The sequence below is a fragment of the Mastigoproctus giganteus genome, chromosome 13 (genome assembly GCF_048544385.1).
Source record: "Mastigoproctus giganteus isolate SK-2022 chromosome 13, ASM4854438v1, whole genome shotgun sequence".
Classification (NCBI taxonomy): Eukaryota; Metazoa; Arthropoda; class Arachnida; order Uropygi; family Thelyphonidae; genus Mastigoproctus; species Mastigoproctus giganteus.
Window position 1 is genome coordinate 40718958 of NC_143587.1, and position 23764 is coordinate 40742721.

A 23764-nucleotide genomic window follows, 5' to 3' on the forward strand; every position below is an offset into this window, starting at 1 on the left:
CTGGACTACAACTGATCACAATACCTAACAAAGAAGTTAGTAAGGGATATGGTGCTGGACAATAACTGAGCACTGTACCTAACAAAGAAGTTCTCAGATTCTTTTATCCTAAACAGCAATGAACAAAGATCAGGGAAGTTTCTAAGGAATAAACATTGAATGAAATTCTAAACACCAATAAAATCATAAATCTGGATAATATGAAATTATCCAGATCTGGTCACATGTTTGGTGGTGCTTTGAATGTGGCTCTAATGTGTGCTGGAAGAAATGAAGAGCTGTTTGATTTCTGTTGGCCAAAATTTTCACATTTTCTGAAATTCATTGTCATTCGGTACGTATCCATACTGAGAATATCAGGTACATTGTAAAGCAATAAACTTCAAGGAAGTGATTCTTCTGCACACAACAATGCTGCCACGAAGAACCCAAGTTGCTGAATGCACATTAAATGTAGTAGTAGTAGTAGTAGTGGCATGTGATGCAAGAAAGCAAGTGTATGAGCTTATGCAGCATCAGCCAAAAAAAAAAAAAAAATCACACCAAATGCCTCCAAATGCCTGTCCAGTTCCTCCTTAAATTTATTCAACCTATCAACTTCCACAACGACAGATGGAAGTTTGTTCCAGCAATTAACCACCCGCTGGCTAAAGGCAAATTTCCACACATCTATTCTACATCTGTCTTTTCTTAATTTGAATTTATGCCCCCTTAGGTTCGTTATCTGAACAAGTGGAAGGATCTCATCAGAATTCAGCATGATCAACCCATTCAAGGCTTTATATACCTCGATCAGATCACCGCGCAGGTGCCTAGTCTCCAGCCACTGCAATTTGCAGAACTTAAGCCACTCTTGGTAAGAGGATCCCTTCATTCCCCTCAACAATCTTGTTGCCCTTCTCTGTACACGCTCAAGTAAATCTACATCCTTCCTAAAATGAGGCCTCCAGACCTGTACGCAGTACTCAAGGCGTGGCCTGACCATTGCCTTATACAGAGGGATAATCACCTCCTTTTCCCTGCTAGCAAAATTCCTATATATCATTGACAAAACCCCATGACCTGCCCTAGCAGCCTGTCTGCATTGCTCAGAAAACTTCATATCTGCCTGCACAATTACTCCCAGGTCTTTTTCATTTTCTACCACCTTAAGTGTAGTACCACACAGTTGGTACGTTTCTCTGGGGTTACTTCTACCCATATGCAGTACTTTGCATTTGTCAAGGTTAAACTTCAGTTGCCACTTCTTAGACCATCTGCCCAAATTATCTAGATCCTGTTGCAGTAGCACACTGCCATTACTGTCATTAACAACCCTTGTATCATCTGCAAACTTCGACATTAAGCCTGATATACCTTCATCAATATCATTGATAAATATACAAAACAACAGTGGACCGAACACCGAACCCTGTGGGACTCCACTAATAACATTAGTCCAAGAAGAGCAGCACCCATTGATTACCACCCTCTGTCTTCTCCCACATAACCATCCTTTTATCCATTGTAGCAACTTACCCTTAATACCATTCTGCTCCAATTTGTACAATAGTCTTCCATGCGCAACAGTGTCAAAAGCTTTCCTGAAATCCAAATATATGATATCAAAATTATTTTTTGCATCCAGTTCCTTTGTAACCACATCATAATATCCTATCAAATTTGTCAGACAAGACTTTCCCTTAACAAACCCATGCTGTGTCTGAATTATTGCTGCAGTCTTGTCTAGATGATCCTGCAATGCATCTTTAACCAGCGACTCCATTATTTTACCTGGAACAGAAGTTAAACTAACTGATATACCTTCATCAATATCATTGATAAATATACAAAACAACAGTGGTAAACTGTTGTAAACAACAGTGATAAATATACAAAACAACAATATACAAAATTCCTATATATCACTGGTGTATTGTCAATGATATATAGGAATTTTTCTAGCAGGGATAAGGAGGTGATTATTCCCTTGTATAAGGCAATGGTCAGGCCACACCTAGAGTACTGTATACAGGCCTGAAGGCCTCATTTCAGGAAGGATGTAGAGCTGCTGGAACGAGTATAGAGAAGGGCAACTAGATTGGTGAATGGGACAAAGGGGTTCTCTTACGAAGAAAGGCTTAAGTTTTGCAAATTACAGTGCCTGGAAACTAGGCACCAGCGGGGTGATCTGATAGAGGTGTACAAAGCCTTGAATGGTTTGAGCATGCTCAATGCTGATGGGATTCTTCCTCTAGCTCAGAAAAATCACCTGAGAGGGCATAAATTCAAATCGAGGAAAGACAGATGTAGGATAGATGTGCGGAAATTTGCCTTTAGCCAGCGGGTGGTTGGTGGGTGGAACAGACTTCCATCCCTTGTCGTGGAAGTTGATAGCCTAAATAAGTTTAAGGCTCAGCTGGACAGGTATTTCGAACGAACAGAGGGGTGAAGTGGAAGTGGTTATTTTTATTTATTTATGTTACTTAATTTTTTTTTTTTTTTTTTTTTTTTTTGGCTGATGCTGCATAAGCTTGCTTTCTTGCATCAAATGCCTCTACTAATGCTAATGCTAATGCTAACTGGTCTGTAATTACTCGTGTCACCCTTCGATCCCCCTTTGTGAATTGGGGATACATTTGCACATCTCCAGTCCGTGGGAAACTCCCCTGAGTCCAAGGATGCTCTCATAATTATGGCTAAGGGTTTTCTTAGTTGCTTTGCCGCCTCCTTTAATATAACTGTATAGATCCCATCCACCCCAGGTGCTTTTCTTACGTTTAACTTCAACAATTTCTCTTCCACTTTGCTCTCAGTTATTACAAAATCATTAAGTATCTTGCTACAATCTGATAACCTTCTGCCATTTTCAAACCTTAATAATTCCTCACGTGTGAATGTAGATACAAAATACTCATTCAGTTTGTTTGCTATCTGATTCTACGTGATTTATAGGAGAAAATCTTACCACACAGCTTTGACTTATTTCTCCCAGCTGACAAAGACTTCTTTACATTGCAAGTTATAAACTTTTATTAGAAAGACATAAACAGTCTTACATTGTACTGGGATAAGTTTCTGAACAATCTTGGTGACTATTTGAAGAGCGACATAATCATGTCACTATGACTGTGCCACATTCTTTACAATTAAGCAATAAATTTGTTAAATAAAAATTCTGGTTATTTAATGATCTCTCTTCATACAAATCCCTTCATATAATTAATTCATTATAATTATGACAATGACAATATATATGATACTTAAAGGGAATTTGTAGAATTAAAATTAATATATTTCTAACCTGCTGAGTACCATTTGGTAGGCATAAACGTTTCAAGCTACTTCCTAAGGCAGTAACATCAGACCAATAAAGACACTGTTCTTGCCAATCAAAATCAAGGGCAACAGAATTTGTGAGATTTCTTGCTAGAAGTTCTGTACTTTGGCCATGAAAATCCATCTGTCGTATGTAGTACCGGTTTGAGAAGATTAACAAAGGATGAACAGCTAAATAGAGTAAAAATTATGCTCAACGTCATATAAAACATGTAATTCACGCTGGGTGAAAGTTATCTTCTGTATAATAAGTTACAAATAACACAACAATAACTTGTGTGTAAACTACAGTGGTAAATACATGTAATCATTATAATTGCCTATATACATTGAACTGTTATCTTTAGAGTTTCATTTTATTTGGTTAATATTAACATTAATTATAATCCTATGACTTTTATTACTCTGTCTTACTACTTAATATTAAAAATAGCAAGAGCAACTTTTTAATATTACTTTATATGATGAGATAATTAATTATTTAAAATTATAACACTATTTCCATGTTAAGATAAAACAACTTTATACTGATGATGTGAAATAAAGTTTTGACCGAGTTCTTCACGAAAACTTTTTCTGTACTTGCATTATAACGTAGGAGACAATGAAATGTGAGGAAAAGAACAAGCCAAAAAAAAAAAAGATTGAAAAATTTTTTTTTGCATGTTGCAGGCCATCTATAATTCTAAATATTGGCCATTTAATACATTTGTTGCATATAACCATTCAAGTACTGTGCCACAACACATAAGCAGTATGGCATAGCACATAACATGCTGTAATGCATACAGGCAGTCATTCTTAAGAGTTCAAGATATGAGTGGTTTTAAAAGTAAAGACACAAGTAATGAACTGCTCGATTCGGTCAGCATACTAATTGAAGGCTGGGCTATTAGTATCAACAATTTGTTTTTGTTTATAGCTTGGCACATTTTTATTTGTTTTTTTTTTTGTTGCTTGTGTTGAGTTTATATATACATATATAGAATAAACATAGTTTAGCTCGTGCATTAGAATAAAAAAAAAATTAAAAAAAAAAAATAAAAAAAAATAAAAAAAAAATAAAATAAAGAGTTTTGTTCTGATGTATAGTGCTCAGCCCAGACGTAACTGTTTGCTTTTAGCTACAAAATTTTAGACTTAGCATTAGCATTAGTAGAGGCATATGATGCAAGAAAGCAAGCTTATACAGCATCAGCCAGGAAAAAAAAAAAAAAAAAAGCTTCCCATTTCACCCATCCATTTGTTCCAAATGTTTGTCCAGTTCTTCCTTGAATATATTTAAGCTATCGACTTTCACAACGACTTTTACTTTTTTTTTTTTTTGATTCGGTAGTTGTTGGCGCATCGGCTTCTATGGCCATATTGCACCTCCCAAGGTTTTTGCAGTACTTTGATCCAAGCCCGAGGCGGGAATCGAACCCGCGACCTTTGGGTTGCCGGGCAGGTACTTTACCCGGTCGGCTACGACTTTTACTCTTTAACATTATTTACAAAGTTTTGGAATGTTATTTCTCAACATTCCAAAAGTTATAGCACATTGAATGGGTCTCGAAAATATAGGTGGGAGTGAAGGACATGTGAATTATATTTATAATCACGTTATACAATAATTAGCTAATCATTGTATAATCACATTATAAATAATTAGTTAATTACTACTATTTGCTAACATATCTGAAATGTAAATGTAAACATTGGCAAGCTGTTCGTACTTGTTTTTGTGCATTTATTATTATAACCTGCTCGCATTTAGCCACAGCCATGGTTCCAAAGGAAGTGCTTCTCGTGGTGTAAAGCGTAAACACCATACATTGTCCATAACAGATAAAGTTGAACTTCTGAAAAAACTCGACAGTGGTGTGTCTGTGAGAAGTGTAGCTCTGCTTAGTTGTAAATTCCAGCAATTTCTCTCAGTTCCTCTTATTTTAGTAATTTTCTTTTAGCCATTCCTTTTTAGATTTTTTTTTACAACACACTTGTACAAACTTGCAGATAAACACAACACAATATGATATGATGGATAATACAGTATGCTAACGAACTTGTTTTCACAAATTTATTGCAACGTTTGAGTTTATTTTATCACAATTAGTTTTATTGCAGTGCTTGCCACGCGTGCAATAAACTAATCACAAACGACCTTCATATGTATGCCATAATAGCGTCACATGTGTGTGGCCGACATGGTTTCTCAAGAAACAAAGTAACTTACTGGGCCATGTCGGTCACATATATATGACACAAAAAAAAAAAAAAAAAAAAAAACCCTTTTTTTTTGATATAATGAAAAAACGACAACATTGACATTACAATATTTATTTTAGAATTCTAATCAAATTATTTGCTAAATATTTTTTGGCTCCTGGGGAATTTTTTTCTTAAACTAGCTTGGCAGTCAATGTGTTAAAGGTAGAATGAGGTGGTTAGCTGTTGGGTAAACTGTATGTGCTAATATAACCACAGGTGATCCGGCAAACCCACTAATCCGGTACCCCGCAGGTCCCAATGCTGCCGGATTAGTGAGGGTCGACCTGTATATGATATCAAAATTATTTTTTACATCCAGCTCCTTTGTGACCACATCATAGTATCCATTCAAATTGGTCAAACAAGCCTTCACTTAACAAATCCAAGTTGAGTCTGAACTATTACTGCAATCTTGTCTAGGTGATCCTGCATCACTTCTTTAACAAGTGACTCCATTATTTTTCCCCAAGAACAGAAGTTAAAGTAACACATCTATAATTATTTGCATCACCCTTTGAACCCCTTTTGTGAATTGGGGATACATTTGCACATCTCCAGTCCATGGGGACTTCCCCTGAATCTAAGGATGCTCTCATAATTATGGCTAAAGGTTTGCTTACTTCCCTTGCTACCTCCTTCAACATGGATAGATTCCATCTGCCTTTTTTATGTTTAACTTCAAAAATTTCTCCTCCACTTTGCTCTCCGTTATTGCAAAATTATTTAGCTCCCTGTTAGAGCTCAGTAAACTTCTGTCCTCCCCTTCCTTACAGAATTTTTCATGTGTGAATGTAGATGCAAAATACTCATTTAGTTTGTCAGCTATCTGAGCAGGATCATCAACAGTCGAACCACCAACATCAAGTGGAATCAATCTGATTCATCCCCTTCCTTCTAGAGTCCACATAAGCAAAGAAGCCTTTGTTGTTCTTTCCATCCTTTGCCAAGGATTTCTCATTAACTAACTTGTTTGTATTAGGAATGATCGATGATGAGTTCTATATGATGTCATTGACAATATTAAAGATAGGACATTGTCAAATTTAATGGCCAGGTAACCTATCAAAGTTAAAAAATTCTTTTATTAATTCATGCAATATAACACCTCTACAACTACATCTAATAATAATGCATGAAACATTGAAACATAATGTTTCATCACAGTGTCTGAAAATTACAACTACCGAAGTTATTTAGTATCAGAGGCATCGTTAAGTCTAGAAATGGTTTACTTTCTAATGGTTTAGAGATACATTTTTTTTTTTCAGAATTCCACCAATTCTCAAACATAAACAAAAGGCTGTTTTCTGTCATTTTCAGGAGGATGACAGGCAATAGTTTGTCAGAGGCAAATCTGTGTCCTTGCAGGTCATGTTTAAACATCAGAAACACCTAGACACCACCGGGGACTCACATCTGGTGAGTATGGGCTTGGCACACCCAGGGTCCTGAGTTGGATATCATCATTCTTCTCTTTCTTGGTGATTCCTTTCTACTTCTCTCTCTCTCTGGGTAACTTGGGAATATTTTTTCGCTGGTGCAGCATAAGCCTCGGGCTTCCTTGCACCATATGGCTGTTAATAATAATAATTACAAGGGGTAGTTCTGATGACAGGCGATATCAGACTGAATAATAAGCATTCTACTGGTGTTCCAGAAATGTCTCCTTCATCTGATGTGCTGTATGTGGCTATCCATTATCTTTAAGCAAAAACCACTGTTTTTTTTAAAGAAGTACAGTCTTTATTTTAAGAACTACACGTGCAAAAAATGAGTCTTAAGTGTCTTTGCGTAATTCAGTACAGTGTCAGTTATCCGGAATAACTGATGTCCAACCTCTTCCAGATAATCAAACGAGAAAATTTTCTGGAAAGATTAAATAAATTTAATCTTACCTTACGATTAAGCATTTTTATGATTTTTATACAAAACAGGAAAATTAAAAAGAATTTTAAATGCCCTCGGTTTTTTTGAACTTACTGATAACAAGCATGGACAATCTGTGTGTCTCAGTGGCATTTGCACACATAGCAAATGTAACTCGCTCTTTTCTCATCTTAAAACTTGGTGCTGGCATTTCTATTTTAGTGGCTATGGTTTTTCTTGGTAATGCTTTCCATAATAAGCCCATCTCATCAACATTATAAACATTTTCTTTTTCATAATTTGCTATAACTGAAGCAAACTGGCTTTTCAAAGGACACCGCTGCCAATTCATTTGCAAAAGGTTTCTCGCCTTGAATATCTAGTGCACGCATACAGTGTCCCAGTTTAAAGTTTTTCAGTCAACTATCAATCAATTATGCCTATCAATTTTTGATTAAAATCCAATCCTTTTTCACACAAAATTGGGCCAGACACTGGTTCACCTAAAACTTCGCTCTGAAGAAAACAAAAAAATAAAGTGAGTGCACTCTATAAAGCGGCACTTTCAGATTTTGACATCGTCTTTTTCCTGCTAGATCTTCCTTCACTATCCATAAGCAACAGAAATTTTTTGCATATTATAATCAAAATTCAATTTGCAAATTTCATTAGCATTAGTAGAGGCATATGATGCAAGAAAGCAAGCTTATTCAGCATCAGCCAAAAAAAAAAAAAAAAAAAAAACACACACACACACCACTCCCATTTCACCCCTCTGTTCGTTCGAAATACCTGTCCAGTTGAGCTTTAAATTTGTTTAGGCTATCAACTTCAACAACGAGTGATGGAAGTCGGTTCCACCAACCAACCACCCGCTGGCCAAAGGCAAATTTCCGCACATCTATCCGACATCCGTCCTTCCTCAATTTGAATTTATGCCCTCTGAGGTGATTGTTCTGAGCAAGATGAAGAATCCCATTGGCATTGAGCATGCTCAAACCATTCAAAGCCTTATACACTTCTATCAGATCACCTCGCCGGTGCCTAGTCTCCAGACTCTGTAATTTGCAAAACTTAAGCCTTTCTTCGTAAGAGCAACCCTTTGTTCCATTCACTAATCTTGTTGCCCTTCTCTGTACCGGTTCCAGCAGCTCTACATCCTTCTTGAAATGAGGCCTCCAGACCTGTATACAGTACTCAAGACGTGGCCTAACCATTGCCTTATACAAGGGAATAATCACCTCCTTATCCCTGCTAGAAAAATTCCTGTATATCATTGACAAGACATCATGAGCTACTCTTGCAGCTCGTCTGCACTGCTCAGAGAACTTCATATCTGCCTGCACAATTACCCCCAGGTCCTTTTCATTCTCCACCACTGTCAGTGTAGTACTGCAGAGTTGATACGTTGCTCTGGGGTTACTGTTTCCCATATGTAGTACTTTACATTTGTCAATGTTAAACTTCATTTGCCACCTCTCAGCCCATCTGTTCAACCTTTCCAGATCCTGTTGCAGCAGCATAGCGTCAGTAGTGTCCTTCACAACCCTGCCAACCTTTGTATCATCTGCAAACTTAGACATTAAACTTGATATCCCATCATCAATATCATTCATAAACACTGAAAACAACAACGGACCCAACACTGAACCCTGAGGAACTCCACTAATAACATTAGTCCACGTTGAGCAGTGTCCATTGATTACCACTCTCTGTCTTCTGCCACTCAACCATCCCCTTATCCATAGCAGCAATTTGCCTCCAATGCCACACTGCTCCAATTTGTGTAGCAGTCTTCCATGTGCAACAGTATCAAAAGCCTTTCTAAGATCCAAATATATAATATCAAAGTTATTCCCTGCATCCAGTTCTTTTGTGATTACATCATAGTATCCAATGAAATTGTTCAGGCAAGACCTGCCCTTAACAAAACCATGCTACGTCTGAGCTATAACTGAATTCTTGTCTAGATGATCCTGCAGTGCTTCTTTAACCAGTGCCTCCATTAATTTACCTGGAACAGAAGTTAAACTAACAGGTCTATAATTACTTGTGTCAGCCTTTGATCCTCCTTTGTGAATTGGGGTTACATTTGCACATCTCCAGTCTATGGGTACCTCCCCTGAGTCCCAAGAAGCTCTCATAATTATGGCTAGGGGTTTGCTTACTTCCTTTGCTACTTCCTTTAACATAACTGGATAGATCCCATCCACCCCAGGTGCCTTTTTTATGTTTATCCTCAACAATCTCTCCTCCACTTTCCTCTCAGTTATTACAAAATCATCCAGCTCACTGCCAATGTTTACTTTACCTACATCATTCTCCTTCCTGAATAACTCCTCATGCGTGAATGTAGATGCAAAATACTCGTTTAGATTGTTAGCCACCTGAGCAGGATCCTCAACTGTTGAACCATCAATATCCAGTGGACCAATCTGATTCATCCCTTTCCTTCTTGAGTTTAAATATGTAAAGAACTCTTTTGTGTTTTTCTTTGCATCCTTTGCCAAGGATTTTTCGTATTCTGCCTTTGCCTGCCTAATCTCCTTTGTGACTTGGTTACAGACCAACTTATATCTATCATAAGCTTCCATGTCACCCATTAATTTGTATGTATCCCATGCATTTTTCTTCTCTGCCACATGTCTCATTAGTTCATCTGACAACCATTTAGGCCTAAACCTTGAACAATATTTCTTAGTTGGTATGTAAAGCCTGGTAGCCTCCAAGATTAGTTCCTTGAATGCTTCCCATTTTGAGTTTGCTGTTGGTAACATCATCAGTTGGTCCCACTGTATAGAATTTAAATACTGTCTCAGACCATCATAGTCGCCTTTACGAAAACAAAAACCCTTCCCTTTACCTCTGATGGTAGTTACCTCCTTGAGTAAATCCCACTTCAACACACTGTGAACACTGCCACCTAGTGGTTCATTTATCTGCAGATTCTTAATGCATGAAGAATCACTACTGATAATCAGATCAAGAGTATTGCTCCCTCTTGTTGCCTCATGAACATGCTGATGTAGAAAACAATCATCCAATAAATCCACAAATGCCTTGCTAGTGTGCGAGTGACCAATCTACAAATTCCAGTCAATATCTGGGAAATTAAAATCCCCCATTATAAGACTCTCTGATTTACTGGCCCACTCTATTTCCCTGTACAATATCTTATTATACTCATCAGAGTCATTAGGCCTATAGCACACTCCTACTCTCAATTTTGATTTCCCTATGCTTATGTCACACCAAACTGACTCGATACTGCCCTGTCCATCGATGTCGACTGGCTTCACTTCCTTGGACTTTATGTGTTTCTTAACTAATAGCATAACCCCTCCTCCCCTCCTGTCCTGTCTATCCTTTCTATACACATTGTATTCCCCAAATTCCAGTTCCGCATTACTTATATCTGTGTGACACCACGTCTCTGATATCCCAACAATATCTGCCTTTGATGTTTTGAGCAATACCTCAAATTCATCAAATTTATTTACCAAACTCCTAGCGTTGTGTACACGCAGGTATACATGCACCTGTTTCTATTCTTAGCTACCCTAACACAACCCATGTGTTTACTTGTACCGCAATGACTCCCAGCAGTCTCTGAAATATCCTGCATCTTGTTTTTCAGGCTTCTGCTCATTTCAATAGAAGAAGTGCAAGAATCACTTCCACCTCTGCCAGTGGCTACTGTTAATCTATTAGTCCTTGTATTCCCCCAACTAGCAGTTTTCCGACCCACCTAACACTGCCTCGACAGCATCAGCAAAAATTCTTGCTGATCATTATAACTGGAGCTTACTGTACTACCGTTAATAAAAAAAAAGATCAGCCTTTCAAATTATTCTGGATAACTGACTTCTACTGTACTTACCATGGATAGCTTGCTTCTAAAGGAAGCCAGTGACAAATAATCATGCATTAATAGTCAAAATATGGTGATTTTTTTATTTGTTACACCATTTGATTCAATAGAAAAAGATAAATTATTGATTAGAATTAGAAATTAACGATTGAATGATATTTTCAGAAGTGCTGCAAAATTCATGCAGCAACATGGTCAATGTGTCCTTCATGTTTATCAATAATCACAGTCAGAATGTGAAATTGCAAAGAACATGCTCCAGCATTTCCTCTGCCACAGAAAAAATTATCTTCACTTTTTTCCAGTACAGGAATGGTTCATGGATTCTTCTGAAACATTCTGTGTTTGAGATAACCCCAGAGATACAAATCACATAGGTTTAAATCAGGTGACAATGGAGGCCACACCAGTTGTTTTGCAATACACCTCAGGGTAAGGGTAAGACAGCAGCCATTATCAATCCACTGCAGGATGGAAGCTTCCTCAACAATTCATGAATGATATGAAGGAAATGGACTGTCATCTGCCACGCTGGTCTAGTGCGGGTTGGCAGATTGACGGTATTTAGTAGTCAGGGGCTTGAACACCGGTCTACTCAAAGAGTGTGTTCTACTGCACTCCCACCTCAGGGTAGTGGTTAGAAACTACCCTATTGCTAAAAATTTCATCCAGGAACTCCAAGGCAACTATTGCAGTATGGTAGTGCTAACCAAATCTCCAAGTCTTTCTCTACGGAGCAGGGATGTGGTCGGTATTAAAAATTTGAAGATTGCAAACTGCAAAGAAAAATAAACAGTATGATGATATAAAAAAAAAAAAAAAACACAGCCTGTACAACATCAACATCACCCTTCCAGATGAAAGTGCCATCTGAATTTTTTTGGTGTGGATGTGATTTTGTGTTTCCAAACACTTCACTGCTGTTTTGATTTAGATCATAGTGTCTAATCAAAGGGTTACCACAGGTGATTACGAATGATAAAAAAAAAAAAAAAAAAAACAGGGTTTGTTCAACAACAGTTATATTCGGTCAGAAGGATTTCACACATTAATTTTTGGTTATTACTGAGGTCACAAGGAATCCATCTTGTACACACTTGGCCTCATATTTAATTTTGCTGTCAATGTAACAAAACTTTTTCTAATAACAAATTTAAACTAGCAAACAGATCTTTAACAATAACCTTCTCTCTATATTCAATAGACCTCTGGTCATAAAACTTAATCAGAGTATTAAACTGGAAAGAAACTATAAATATTTTGGTGTTATGATTGATGATAGGTTAAATATATTTTACAGAAAATCAAAACTATGATGGGAAAAATACTAAAAATTAGTAGGAATGTTTGGGGCTTAAAATCCTCATCATTAAAGTTGTATTACAAATGTATTTTCTTACCTATTATCTGTTATGCGGCAGGTGCTTGGGGTTACAGAGTTAGTAATGTAACCATTAAAAAATACTTAGTTCAGTCACGGCAATTTTTTTCTTCTGGCTACCTGCGGAGCATGTAGAACTGTTTCTACTGTTTGCTCTGCAGGTCTTAAATGGAAGAGTCCCAATATATTATGATGTTATCTTATAATGCTTGATATATCATTGAAGACAACTTCCTACTAATATAGATGACTATAATTTGAATTTTGATCTGCCAGAAAAAGTTGATGCTGCCAGGTTAAAATTTGAATTTCTCAGGGATTGGTAAATTCAATGGAGCACAATTCTTTTAGGCAGAGTTACTTATAGTTATATACTCAATGTCTTTGTATATACCAAACAAATTAAATGGTTCAGCACGAGGCTATATGTTTCCTTTTTACTTAGTGGGTCCTGGGAGTATCGACTCCAAATTGCATATGCTTGGATTGTTCATTTCTTCTCTTTGCCCTTGTGGAGCTGTTGAGAGGGGTGGAACACATAATCCTACAGTGTTATCATTACCTTGACTTAAAGAAACCAATTACAGATAATGACTAATGTACATAGTGTTGATGATTTCCCACGACTTGTGGAAACAAAGGTGAACTTTTTGTGTTTCTCCGAATTTTCTGATAAAGTGTTCAGGAGGCAGAAACATATTGTAAATGTGACAACATAACTTTGTTGATGCAGAGATATTATGTGAGCAAATAAAAGTACAGCAATAGCACTGATAATTGGTACTGAAACTGTTCCGTTTTATGTGAAACCGTGCTGATTGACGTATAATTATAATGGGTTTTAATAGAATGTGTACCAGAGAAACAGTCTATAAACAAATTATAATAAATCTATAAACAATTTGAGCTTGATAGCCAATTAAAAGGATTTGAAATAAAAAATATTGTAAAAATTTTATTAATGAAAGGTAACATCATGAAAGATGAGAAAAAAGCATTATGGTTTATTTAGGTATTTCAATAATGAAGTCTGGGCGTTTGGAGGCCAATCGATATGCTGGAAGTCAGAACTGTGTTCCTCAAACCATGCCTACACAACAAGTGCCCGATGGCTTGGCTCAATGTCATCTTGGAAGACACCATCGCCATTTGGGAAAAAGTGTAACATAACGGGATGTACACAGTCAGCAAGCAGTTGACGATAGCGGAGACCAGTGATACGTTTTCCACATGCACCAGGTGTCCAAGTTCCTGCCAGTGAAACATGCCTCACACCATACAACCAGCTCCACCAGCCTGCACTTTTGATACCATGCATGATGGATCAAGAGGCTCATGTTGTTGATGCCAAATCCGTACACGGCCATCCATGGTGTGAAGTAAATAATATGACTCATTCAACCAGCACACCTTCTTCCACTCTTCTAACATCCAACTTGCATGCTCTTTGCATCAGGCGAGTCTTTTTCTTTTATGCCGATGAACCTCGGTTAGGAGAGGATGCCATAGGGGTCATCTGCTGGTATAGTCCATAGGTGTGACACATGGTCATGGCAGATATTGTTCCAGGTTGGTCCAGGTTGTATTGGGTAGTCAAATCTTGAACAGTGCTGCGCCTGTTCACCTGTACGAATCGTTGGACCCGGTACTCACCTCTAACTTCAACCTTTCGCTGACCTTTGCAGATTTGCCATCAGGTCATTATTTGACCATTTTGATGGCAGTCCTGGTACACTTTAACTACGGCGGCTCTTGAACATCCCACCAGTTCAGCTGTTTAGGAAATCGAGGCACAAGTTCATTGAGCTCCCACAATTTGTCCTTTATCAAAGTCCAATCAATCCTTCCTTTTACCCATCATGCTCAGAATTTTATTACCTACTGAACCACTGATACCTTATCTATGCTACATAGGTCAACTAACTGTGCACTCTCGTGCCTCATGTCATCAACGGGTTGCATTCACTTTTCATAAGGGCGGTCATAATTCAGTGATCACTCAGTGTATGTTCCCTCCCTAACTTTTCTTACTAGTGAATAATACATCATATATAGTCAAACTAATAGAACAAACTTATCTGTGAAAAGATCTAAACCTTCCAAATACTTCCTCGTTCATTTCACAAACACGAGGGGGGTATCACAAAGTTTTTACCGTGACCTGGATAAAACATCAGTAGGAAGACGCTGTTTTTAATATAAGTTGTCTACATATTCAATAACTAACATGTGAAATTTCATTCCCATAGGTGATCGTACACCAGAGGTAAAGCCTAGAATCTGAGGAAGGATACTATGGTTGACCAAGTGGAGTATTCACAGTGAACAAGTTCCTGCATTTGCAGGAGAAGAAAGCTCAGGAAATTGACGAAGAAATGAAAGCTGCATATGGACAGAATTGTCCATCCTATGACACCGTATAAAAAGTGAGAATGGGAGTTCCAGTGCGGTCGTACAAGTGTCTTTGACGAACCAAGAGAAGGAAGGCCATCAACGTCCACAGACAGTGAGACGGTTGCAAAGGTTGAGCAGCTAGTGGTGAGTGATAGATCTATGACAATTCATTTCATCACAAATGCAGTGGGAATTAGTTATGGTTCTGCCCACAGCATTTTACATGACCATCTGCAATGTCTAAGGTCTCAGCAGGATGGGTTCCAAGATTGCTGATGCCTTTGCAGAAGCGATGTTGAATGCAATGCTCTTGCTAACTGTTAGATTTGTGCTACTGCAGCAACCACCTTATTCTCCTGACATAGCACCGTCAGACTTTTTGTTTTGCGTGGATACCGGACAGAATCTCAATTATTCTTGGTTGATTCAACTACTGCCTCATTTCAGTTTTCTTAAATTCATTTGTTCATTCATTCTGTCGCATTCGTTTGTTGCCTCTATCATTCTCCCAACTCTACTAATCACTTGGAACTCTTTGACATCCTCTCTTTGAAACTTGATTTTCTCCAGTCAAACTTTCCTAACAGTGAGGTAATTTTCCTTAGTGATTTTAATGTTCACAATTCCAGCTGGCTACCATTTCTGGACAGACAGATCCAGCTATTCAAGATGCTGAGGCATTTGCAATTACTAATAACCTCACCAGACTGTTCATTTACCAAACAGAAGACCAGAAAATCCTGACCACACAGCCAACAAGCCTCTAAACACCTCAGCCTTTCTCTCGTGGCCATTCTCAACCTCGTGTTGTTTTGCATTAAAAGAATGCAAGAGGGGGATGATCAATGTTTGCTCGGATTGAGCCAGTGAAATTATTCTTGTAGGGGGATGAAATCCTTCATTCCCCACTCTACCTTAAAATCTCATCCTTTATCTAAACCTTGGTTTTCAAATAAATGTGCTAAGACTGTTCAAGATAAGAATGTTGTATGTCACAATTGGCTTGCATCCATATCTACAGGTTCATTTTCTGCCTATGTGAAAGCTTGCAAAAATTTCAAAGCAGTTATTAATGTCCAAACTAGATTTTGACCAGGCTAAGAGTAGAAAACTTGCTTCTTGTCCAAATGGTAGTTGCACATTTTGGTTTCTTACTAAAACTATTGGCAGCAACTTTTGCCCATCTCTATTCCCACCTCTGTCAAACCGGATGGCTTTATTGCCACCTCTGCTAAAGTAAAAGTTGACCTGCTTGTTTGTTTGTTTGTTTGTTTCGGAATTTATTGGGCGCATCGGCAACTATGGCCATAGTGCGCCATGCATATGGTAACTATGCATGTAATTTCTTTTCAAATAGAGAAAATTATAAATGCTTGAGACATTTGTTTCATTGTTTAAAATTGAGGTAAGTGTAGGATCTTTTGTTGTGGCTGAAGTGCAAAGCATCTGGCATTCTCTTGTATATTTTGTGCATTCGACCAGAATGTGTTTCACTGTGAGCATTGTATTACAGTGATGACATTGAGGGGGTATCTCTCCTCTTAAAAGATAACCATGAGTTACATTTGTATGTCCTATTCGCAGACGAGCCAATATTACCTCCTGGTGTCGGATTGAACTGAAGCTGGAAGGCCATCGCTCAAGGTTTGGCTTGATACTTCGAAGTTTATTGTTTGGCTGATTTTCCCATAATAACTGCCATTGGCGCGTGCATTTTTCATGGATTATTGGTCGATAGTCTTGATGAGGCACTTTCCACTTGTTCTCAGATGAAAGGTGAGCTAATTTGGCAGCATTGTCCGCTAGTTCATTTCCAGGAATTGCCATATGTCCTGGGACCCAGCAGAAGTGTATGTTTTTCCCAAGTACTGATAAGGTATGCAGAGAGTTGACTATTCTTTCCACGACTGGGTGGGTCATGTTCATTGTGTTTTTTAGTGCTTGAAGGGCACTTAAAGAATCTGTGAAAATAATGCTGTTGTTAATATCGGAAGACTCGATATGATTCAGTGCAACCTGAATTGCTATTAGTTCTGCGGAAAATATACTGAACTCACGTGATAACTGATAAGCTAATGTGATGTTAGGGAAAACTGCGGCGATTCCAACGTGGACATCATTCTTTGATCCATCAGTATGTACTATGGAAAAGCTAGGAAACTGGTTCACTACTGCATGGTATAGCTGCAAGAAGTTTTCTCTATGCAATGTAGATTTATTCCATTCATGTAGATGTAAGTCACATGAGGGCGGAATGATATTCCAAGGAGCAAGAGAGGATGGGAGGCTATGTGCCACATTGTCTAAGGTTAGATTTAGTTCTTCTAAGAGGTGTTTTATTCTCATGCCCAAAGGACGATTAACATTAGGGCGGTTTTGGTATAACCTGGTGTGCTGTGATGAAAAAAGTATCTGCCAATTTGGGTGTTCTGGCATAGATCTAATTTTATAGGCGTAACGTAGTATCAGTTGTTGTCGCCTGATCGAAAGAGGAGGTTCGTGTGCTTCAGCATATAAGCTATGTATTGGAGACGTGCGATATGCTCCTAATGCAATCCGTATGCCACTATGATGGATAGGGTCAAGCCAGCGAAGGGCACTAGGTCTTGCTGAACTATAGACTTGTGCTCCGTAGTCAAGTTTTGATCTTATTAATGCTCTATATAGCCGTAATAAAGTAAGGCGATCAGCTCCCCAATTAGTTGCAGAGAGAACCCGGATGATATTTAGTTTTTGTTGACATGAGTTTCTTAGTCTTTTGATATGCTCAACAAAGGTGAGTTTCTGGTCTAAAGTGATTCCTAAGAACCGTATGCTCGGCTGAACTGCTATTGGTTGGCGATTCAGTTCTAGCTCTGGATTGGGATGGAGTTTTCGTTGGCGGCAAAAATGGATGCAAAATGTTTTTTCCGGACAAAGTTGAAATCCATTAGTCTGAGCCCATGAACAGATCTTATTTATTGCCCCTTGCGACTGTCTCTCAATAGTATTCATGTTTTTTGCATGACACCAAATACTCAGGTCGTCTACAAACAGTGCTTTATCAATAGTGTTTGGAATTTGTCCGGCAATGGTGTTTATTGCAATTATAAAAAGTGAAGCACTGAGTACAGAGCCTTGAGGAACTCCTTCTTCTTGGGAAAATACTTGGGACAGTGAGGTTTTGAATCGAACCTGGAATGTACGCTTGCATAGGAAATTCTGTATGAAAATCGGGAGGTGACCCCGAAGTCCATGACAATGTAATTCACGGAGTATTCCATACTTCCACGTGGAATCATAGGCCTTACTGATGTCAAAGCAGACTAACACATGGTGTTCCGATCTGAGGAATGCATTTCGGATGGAATTTTCTAGTCTGACTAGTATATCTAGTGTAGATCTGTTTTGTCTGACACCGTATTGTGCAGAATGTAGGAGATTGAGATTTTCAAGGTACCTGATCAGTCGGCGGTTCACCATCTTTTCGAGAGTTTTGCAAATGCAGCTGGTCAAGGCAATTGGTCTATAATGAGTGGGATTTGTAGGGTCTTTACCTGGTTTAGGGAAGGCAAGGACTGTGGCACGATGCCATTGATTAGGGAATTTATCTTCCAGGAAGAGTGTATTGAATAGATGAAGAAGTAACTGTAATGATTCGGTACTAAGTTTCTGAATCATGGAATAGTGAATATTATCTGGTCCTACAGCACTGCGTCTAGATGTTGACAAGGCTCTGTGTAATTCGTGAATGGTAAAAGGTAAGTTGTATTGTTCATCTCCTTTTGAAGAGAAGTTTAACTTTTGTTTTTCTAAACTTGTTTTTAATCTTCTGAAAGTCGGTGTATAACTTTCTATTGCTGATGTTTTTGCAAAGGTTTCGCCCAGTATATTGGCAATTTCAGCAGGATCATTTACATTCTGCCCTCTCCATTCCATGATGGGTAGAGGTATCGTTTTATATTTGCCACTCATTTTTCTGATTGCTTTCCAAATTTTATGTGTAGGCGTTGTTTGATTAATAGTTGAAGTGAATCGGATCCAAGCAGCCTTTTTATTGCAGCGTCTGACATATCTCGCTCTTGCTCTAGCGCGCTTATATTGAATGAGATTGGTTGTAGTTGGACTCTGGCGAAAAGAATTCCAAGCTTTGCTTTGCTCTTTTTTAGCCACAAGGCATTCATCACTCCACCAGGTTTTTGGATGAATCGGTAATTTAGATGAGGATTTCGGGATAGTTTGTTCTGCTGATGTAATATCGTTTTTGTGACATAGTCAACTGCTTCATCAGTTGTGGAATTTTGGATTATTTCGGAATCAAGCTTAGTTAATTTTTTATAGGACTGCCAATCTGCTTTTTCAGTGAGCCAATGTGGAATTTTAGTAGGATGATGAGAGGGCTTATTAAGTAATTCAATTATTATGGGGAAATGATCGCTATGTAGCGGATCGTTGTTTATCGTCCACTTTAGAATAGGATATAAGGTTGCTGAACAGATAGACAAGTCTATTGCAGTGCTTGTTCCTGAAGGAAGGTGAACGTATGTTGGTGAACCGTCATTTAGAAGAAGGAGGTTGTTATTGTCTAGACACTGTTCAATTAGTTTTCCTCTTTGGTCGATGTTGTTGTTATCCCATAGAGTGTGATGACCATTTAAGTCTCCCAAAACGAGGAAAGGTGTTGGGAGTTGAGCTATAAGATTGTTGAGATCATTTTGTTGGAAGGTATAGCTTGGTGGGATGTATAAGGAGCAGATTGTCATATGGATGTCAGCTGCCACACGGACTGCTACTGCCTCGAGGGGAGAGTTCAGTGAGACCTGTTTGGTAGCAATATGTTGGTTTGTTAAAATGGCTACACCACCATGTGCAATATTCCCATTGGTTCTGTCTTTTCTAATAATGTTGTAACGAGACAGTTTTGGTGTATTTTGGGGTTTTAAATACGTCTCCTGAAGGCAGAGACATATTGGTGAGTACTTACAAGAAAGATCGTATAGGTCATCGATATTGGCACGGAATCCACGACAATTCCACTGTATTATTCTGTGCATTATTTATCTCTTATTAGGCTTTCTGAGCGTTTTCGGGTTGCTGAAGTTTTCTGTTTTTCACTTTTGCTTTTATCTTTTTTTGGGAAGGAAGGCCTTTCGGTGTCCATGTCTTCTTCAACAAAAATTTGAAGAACAGGGTCATCTGCTGATTTTTCTTCAGTGTCCATTTGTTGTTGGTGACTAGAAGTTAGGATATGTTTTTCTTTGGGTCCTTGATCCGGACTCTGGACATTTTCTTGTGGTATGGTAATTGGTGTATTTACTGCTTGGGTTTGAGTTGCACTGTACAAAGATTTTACGTAATTTGAGAAAGACTGTTTTGGGGATACTGTTAGTTCAGTTTGCGATCCGGTTGATTGGAATTTTTTGATGGCTTGGGCATACGTAGGTCTGTCTGCATGAGTTGGTGGTGAGATGATTCTTTTTGCTTCTTGGTAAGAAACATTATGCTCAGTTTTATATTTCTGGATAAGTTTCTCACTTTTCCAGTGCTCGCATATTATGGCATAAGCGGGATGATCTTTCTTGCAATTTGGACATACTGATTGAGGAGCATTGCAGTTTTCGCAATCATGTTCGATTGAACCACACTTTGCGCAAGTAGGGGTTCCCCGGCAAGCTGTTTGGGAATGTCCATACTTCTGGCATCGGAAACACCGTAGCGGGTTTGGGACATACGGTCTGACATTACATACCAGATATCCGGCCTTAATAGATGATGGACGATTCGGTGTGTTAAAGGTCAAGATCAGATTGCGGGTAGGGATCAGATTACCATCTTTTCTCGTGGAGATTCTCTTGACATGAATAACTCCTTGTTCTTTCAGTTCTTCTAGCATTTCTTCTTCAGTTACATCTAGTAAGTCCCAGTTTGAGATCACTCCTTTAGAGGTGTTTAGTGATCTGTGGGGTGTTACAGTTACTGGGAGACCTGCAAAGTAATTTGTTTTCAGAAGTCACTCAGAATGTTTGGTATTAGACGTCTCTATGAGAAGATCTCCTGATCTGAGTCTTTTTATGGATTTCGAAGATCCTGCTTTACTTTCCAATTCCTTTTGAATTCTAAAGGGAGAAAGTTTGCCAACTGCATTCTCACCAGTTGAATGGATGATCAGATAGGTTGGAATTGGATATGTCTCTGGCTCAGTTTTTTGGCGCTTTGCCGTTCCTGCTGTGGAACTGTCTTTCTTTTTTGATATCTGGGTTGCGTCTGGCAGCCCAGATAAGTCTGAGTTTGATTTACTCATGATATGCTCTTTTTGGCCCCGGGAGATTGTCTTTTTCTCCCAGGTTACCAGCCCCGCCACGTGGAGGCAAGAGCGGTGCCGCCTAGTGACCCAAGCGAAAAAAAGGGTTAGTAATAACTAAAAATAAAAAGAGGGATTAAAGAAAGGTGGTTGTCCTTTCTAGGTTATAGTATTTGAATATATCTATTTAATTATAATATTCAGGAGTTATCGGACTTTCGAAACTCAGGAATAACGTATTTACAATTAAGCGTACTAGATAATCACTCTGGAAAGGTGCTGTGGTCACTAATATCGCTTGGCACTCGGGGCCGTTGACCTGCTAGCATCCTACTTTTCTTCTAACTTGTTTATTGATGATCTTGCTAAACTATTTCCTACCATTCCCAGTGCACTCCATTCAATGCCTCCTGTGGTCCTTCATTTTAGGATATCAGAAGAATTTGAAGGAAGAGTGTTGACGCCAAGAAAGCACCAGTATATCCTCCAATGGATCGACACTGACAGAATCCATACTGGAGATCACCAATCAGGTGGAAGTTTCCTAGACAGTTTAGGCACTGGCGGTTAATTAATTTATCCATTACTTTAGAAAGAGTAGAAGTAAGTGCAATGGGACAATAATTGGATGGAAAGGAGGATGTGTCACCCTTTTTAGGAACTGGCTGGATATGAGAAAATTTCCAAGCAGAAGGGAAAAGACCAGTAAAATAAACAAGTGCAAAAAGGCGACAGGGAACAGATGTAAGCTCAGCAGCAGCACAAGTTTTGAAAACAAGTGGAATTTGCACTTACTCATCTAAGTTTAAATTCAATGGAAAAGTTTGGCAAAACTCAAGCAGTTGCCCTTCACATTTCAAAGGCTTTATCGTGTCTGGCATAAAGGTCTCCTAAATAAGCTTCCATCTTATGGTTTGTCAACTATTTTTTTGTAATTGGGTATCTAGTTTTTTCTCTGACCACTCACTGTGGGTGATGGTAAACAGCTCTCTGTCCTCTCCACTAATGCATGTGCTTCCCAAGGTTCAGTTCTTTCTTTCACTCTTTTCCACTTTCATTATCATTAATGCTTTTATAAGTCTCATTTGAACAAAACAGTTCTTATGAAAAATTCAGTACAAGTTACTTTCAAATTGTATATTAGCGACCACCTCCTTTTGACTGGAAATCCTATCCATAGTTTTGCTGATGGCAGCACATTGCATTCCACCTTCCAGTTTCGGAAACCTTGCCCTGCACTAACAGCTTCAACTTCTCGAATATCCACTACCAATTTCTTAAATGCTGATTTCCAGGTAATTCTCTAGTGGGGCAAAGATAACATAGTTGATTTCAATTTTTCTAAAACTCAGTCCTGTCTTATATATCATAAAAAGGTTTCTTCTGTTCATATGCTTATCATCAAAGACACTCAGACTTCTAATCTGTCTTTGCATAAGCACATAACAAATACTGCTTCCTCTGAATCTAAAAAACTGGGTTCTCTCTTTCACTTCTGGCATTACTTTTCTTCCAAACAGTTGCCCACTATGTACAAATAAGAAATCCAAGCTACAATGGAACATTGTACCCAAATCTGGGATAGTGTGACCAAAAAATTCCTCAGACTACTGGATTCCATTCAAAGGAGAGTAATTAGGTTAATTAATGACTCATCTCTAATAGTCTCTCCACTCTCTGTTTCATAAATGTTCCGTTTCTGTTGCATGCCCTTTCTATACATACTTCCATGGGGACCCTGTTGTTCTGAATTGGCTGCTATAATTCCTGCTTGTTCGCTCTCTCTCTCTCCATCTCTCTCTCTTCCAAACCAGTCCAGGCAAGTGCCACAACCAGGTCAGCATCTTTTTACTGTACATTTTCAAACTCACAGAATCAACTTTTCTTCTTCCTCATTCATTCTTTCAACTTCTGTTTTCTGGAACAACCTCCCTTCATACATATTTCCTGAAAATTATAATTTACTTAAATTCAAATCTAATGACAACAAGTATTTTCTTTCATCTTCTCAATCTTGAACCTGTCATGATCATCATCATCAGCCATTTTCAATCCACTGCAGGATGAACGTCTCTCCAACAATTTTCCAGTTCCTTCTGTTTTGCACAATGGCCATCCATTTACTACCCACAAACTCATGAATTTCATCTATCCATCTCTACCATTGTCTTCCAGGTTTTATTCTAGCTCCTCTTGGGTACCATTCTGCTATTTTCTTAGTCCATGTGTCATCATGTCTTCAAGCTATGTGTCCTGCCCAAGACAATTTTAGTTCTTTAGTTTTGATAAGAATGTCCTTTACTTGAGTTTACTGCCTAATCCATGTGTTTCTCTTCTTATCTAACAGTCTCTGATTCACAATATAATTCATTCCAGTCTTTGCTGTGTAGTTCTTAGCTTCTCT

At 38.4% G+C, this 23764-nt stretch overlaps 1 protein-coding gene across 1 annotated transcript in view; it reads right to left on the bottom strand.

The window, feature by feature from the left end:
• LOC150075985 (prolow-density lipoprotein receptor-related protein 1-like) overlaps positions 1-23764 on the bottom strand; it is a 1358636-nt gene that overhangs the window by 485495 nt on the left and 849377 nt on the right. The window contains 1 exon segment of the mRNA XM_090387555.1: positions 3284-3489. Within this exon segment, the coding sequence (XP_090243681.1) occupies positions 3284-3489 (206 nt within the window).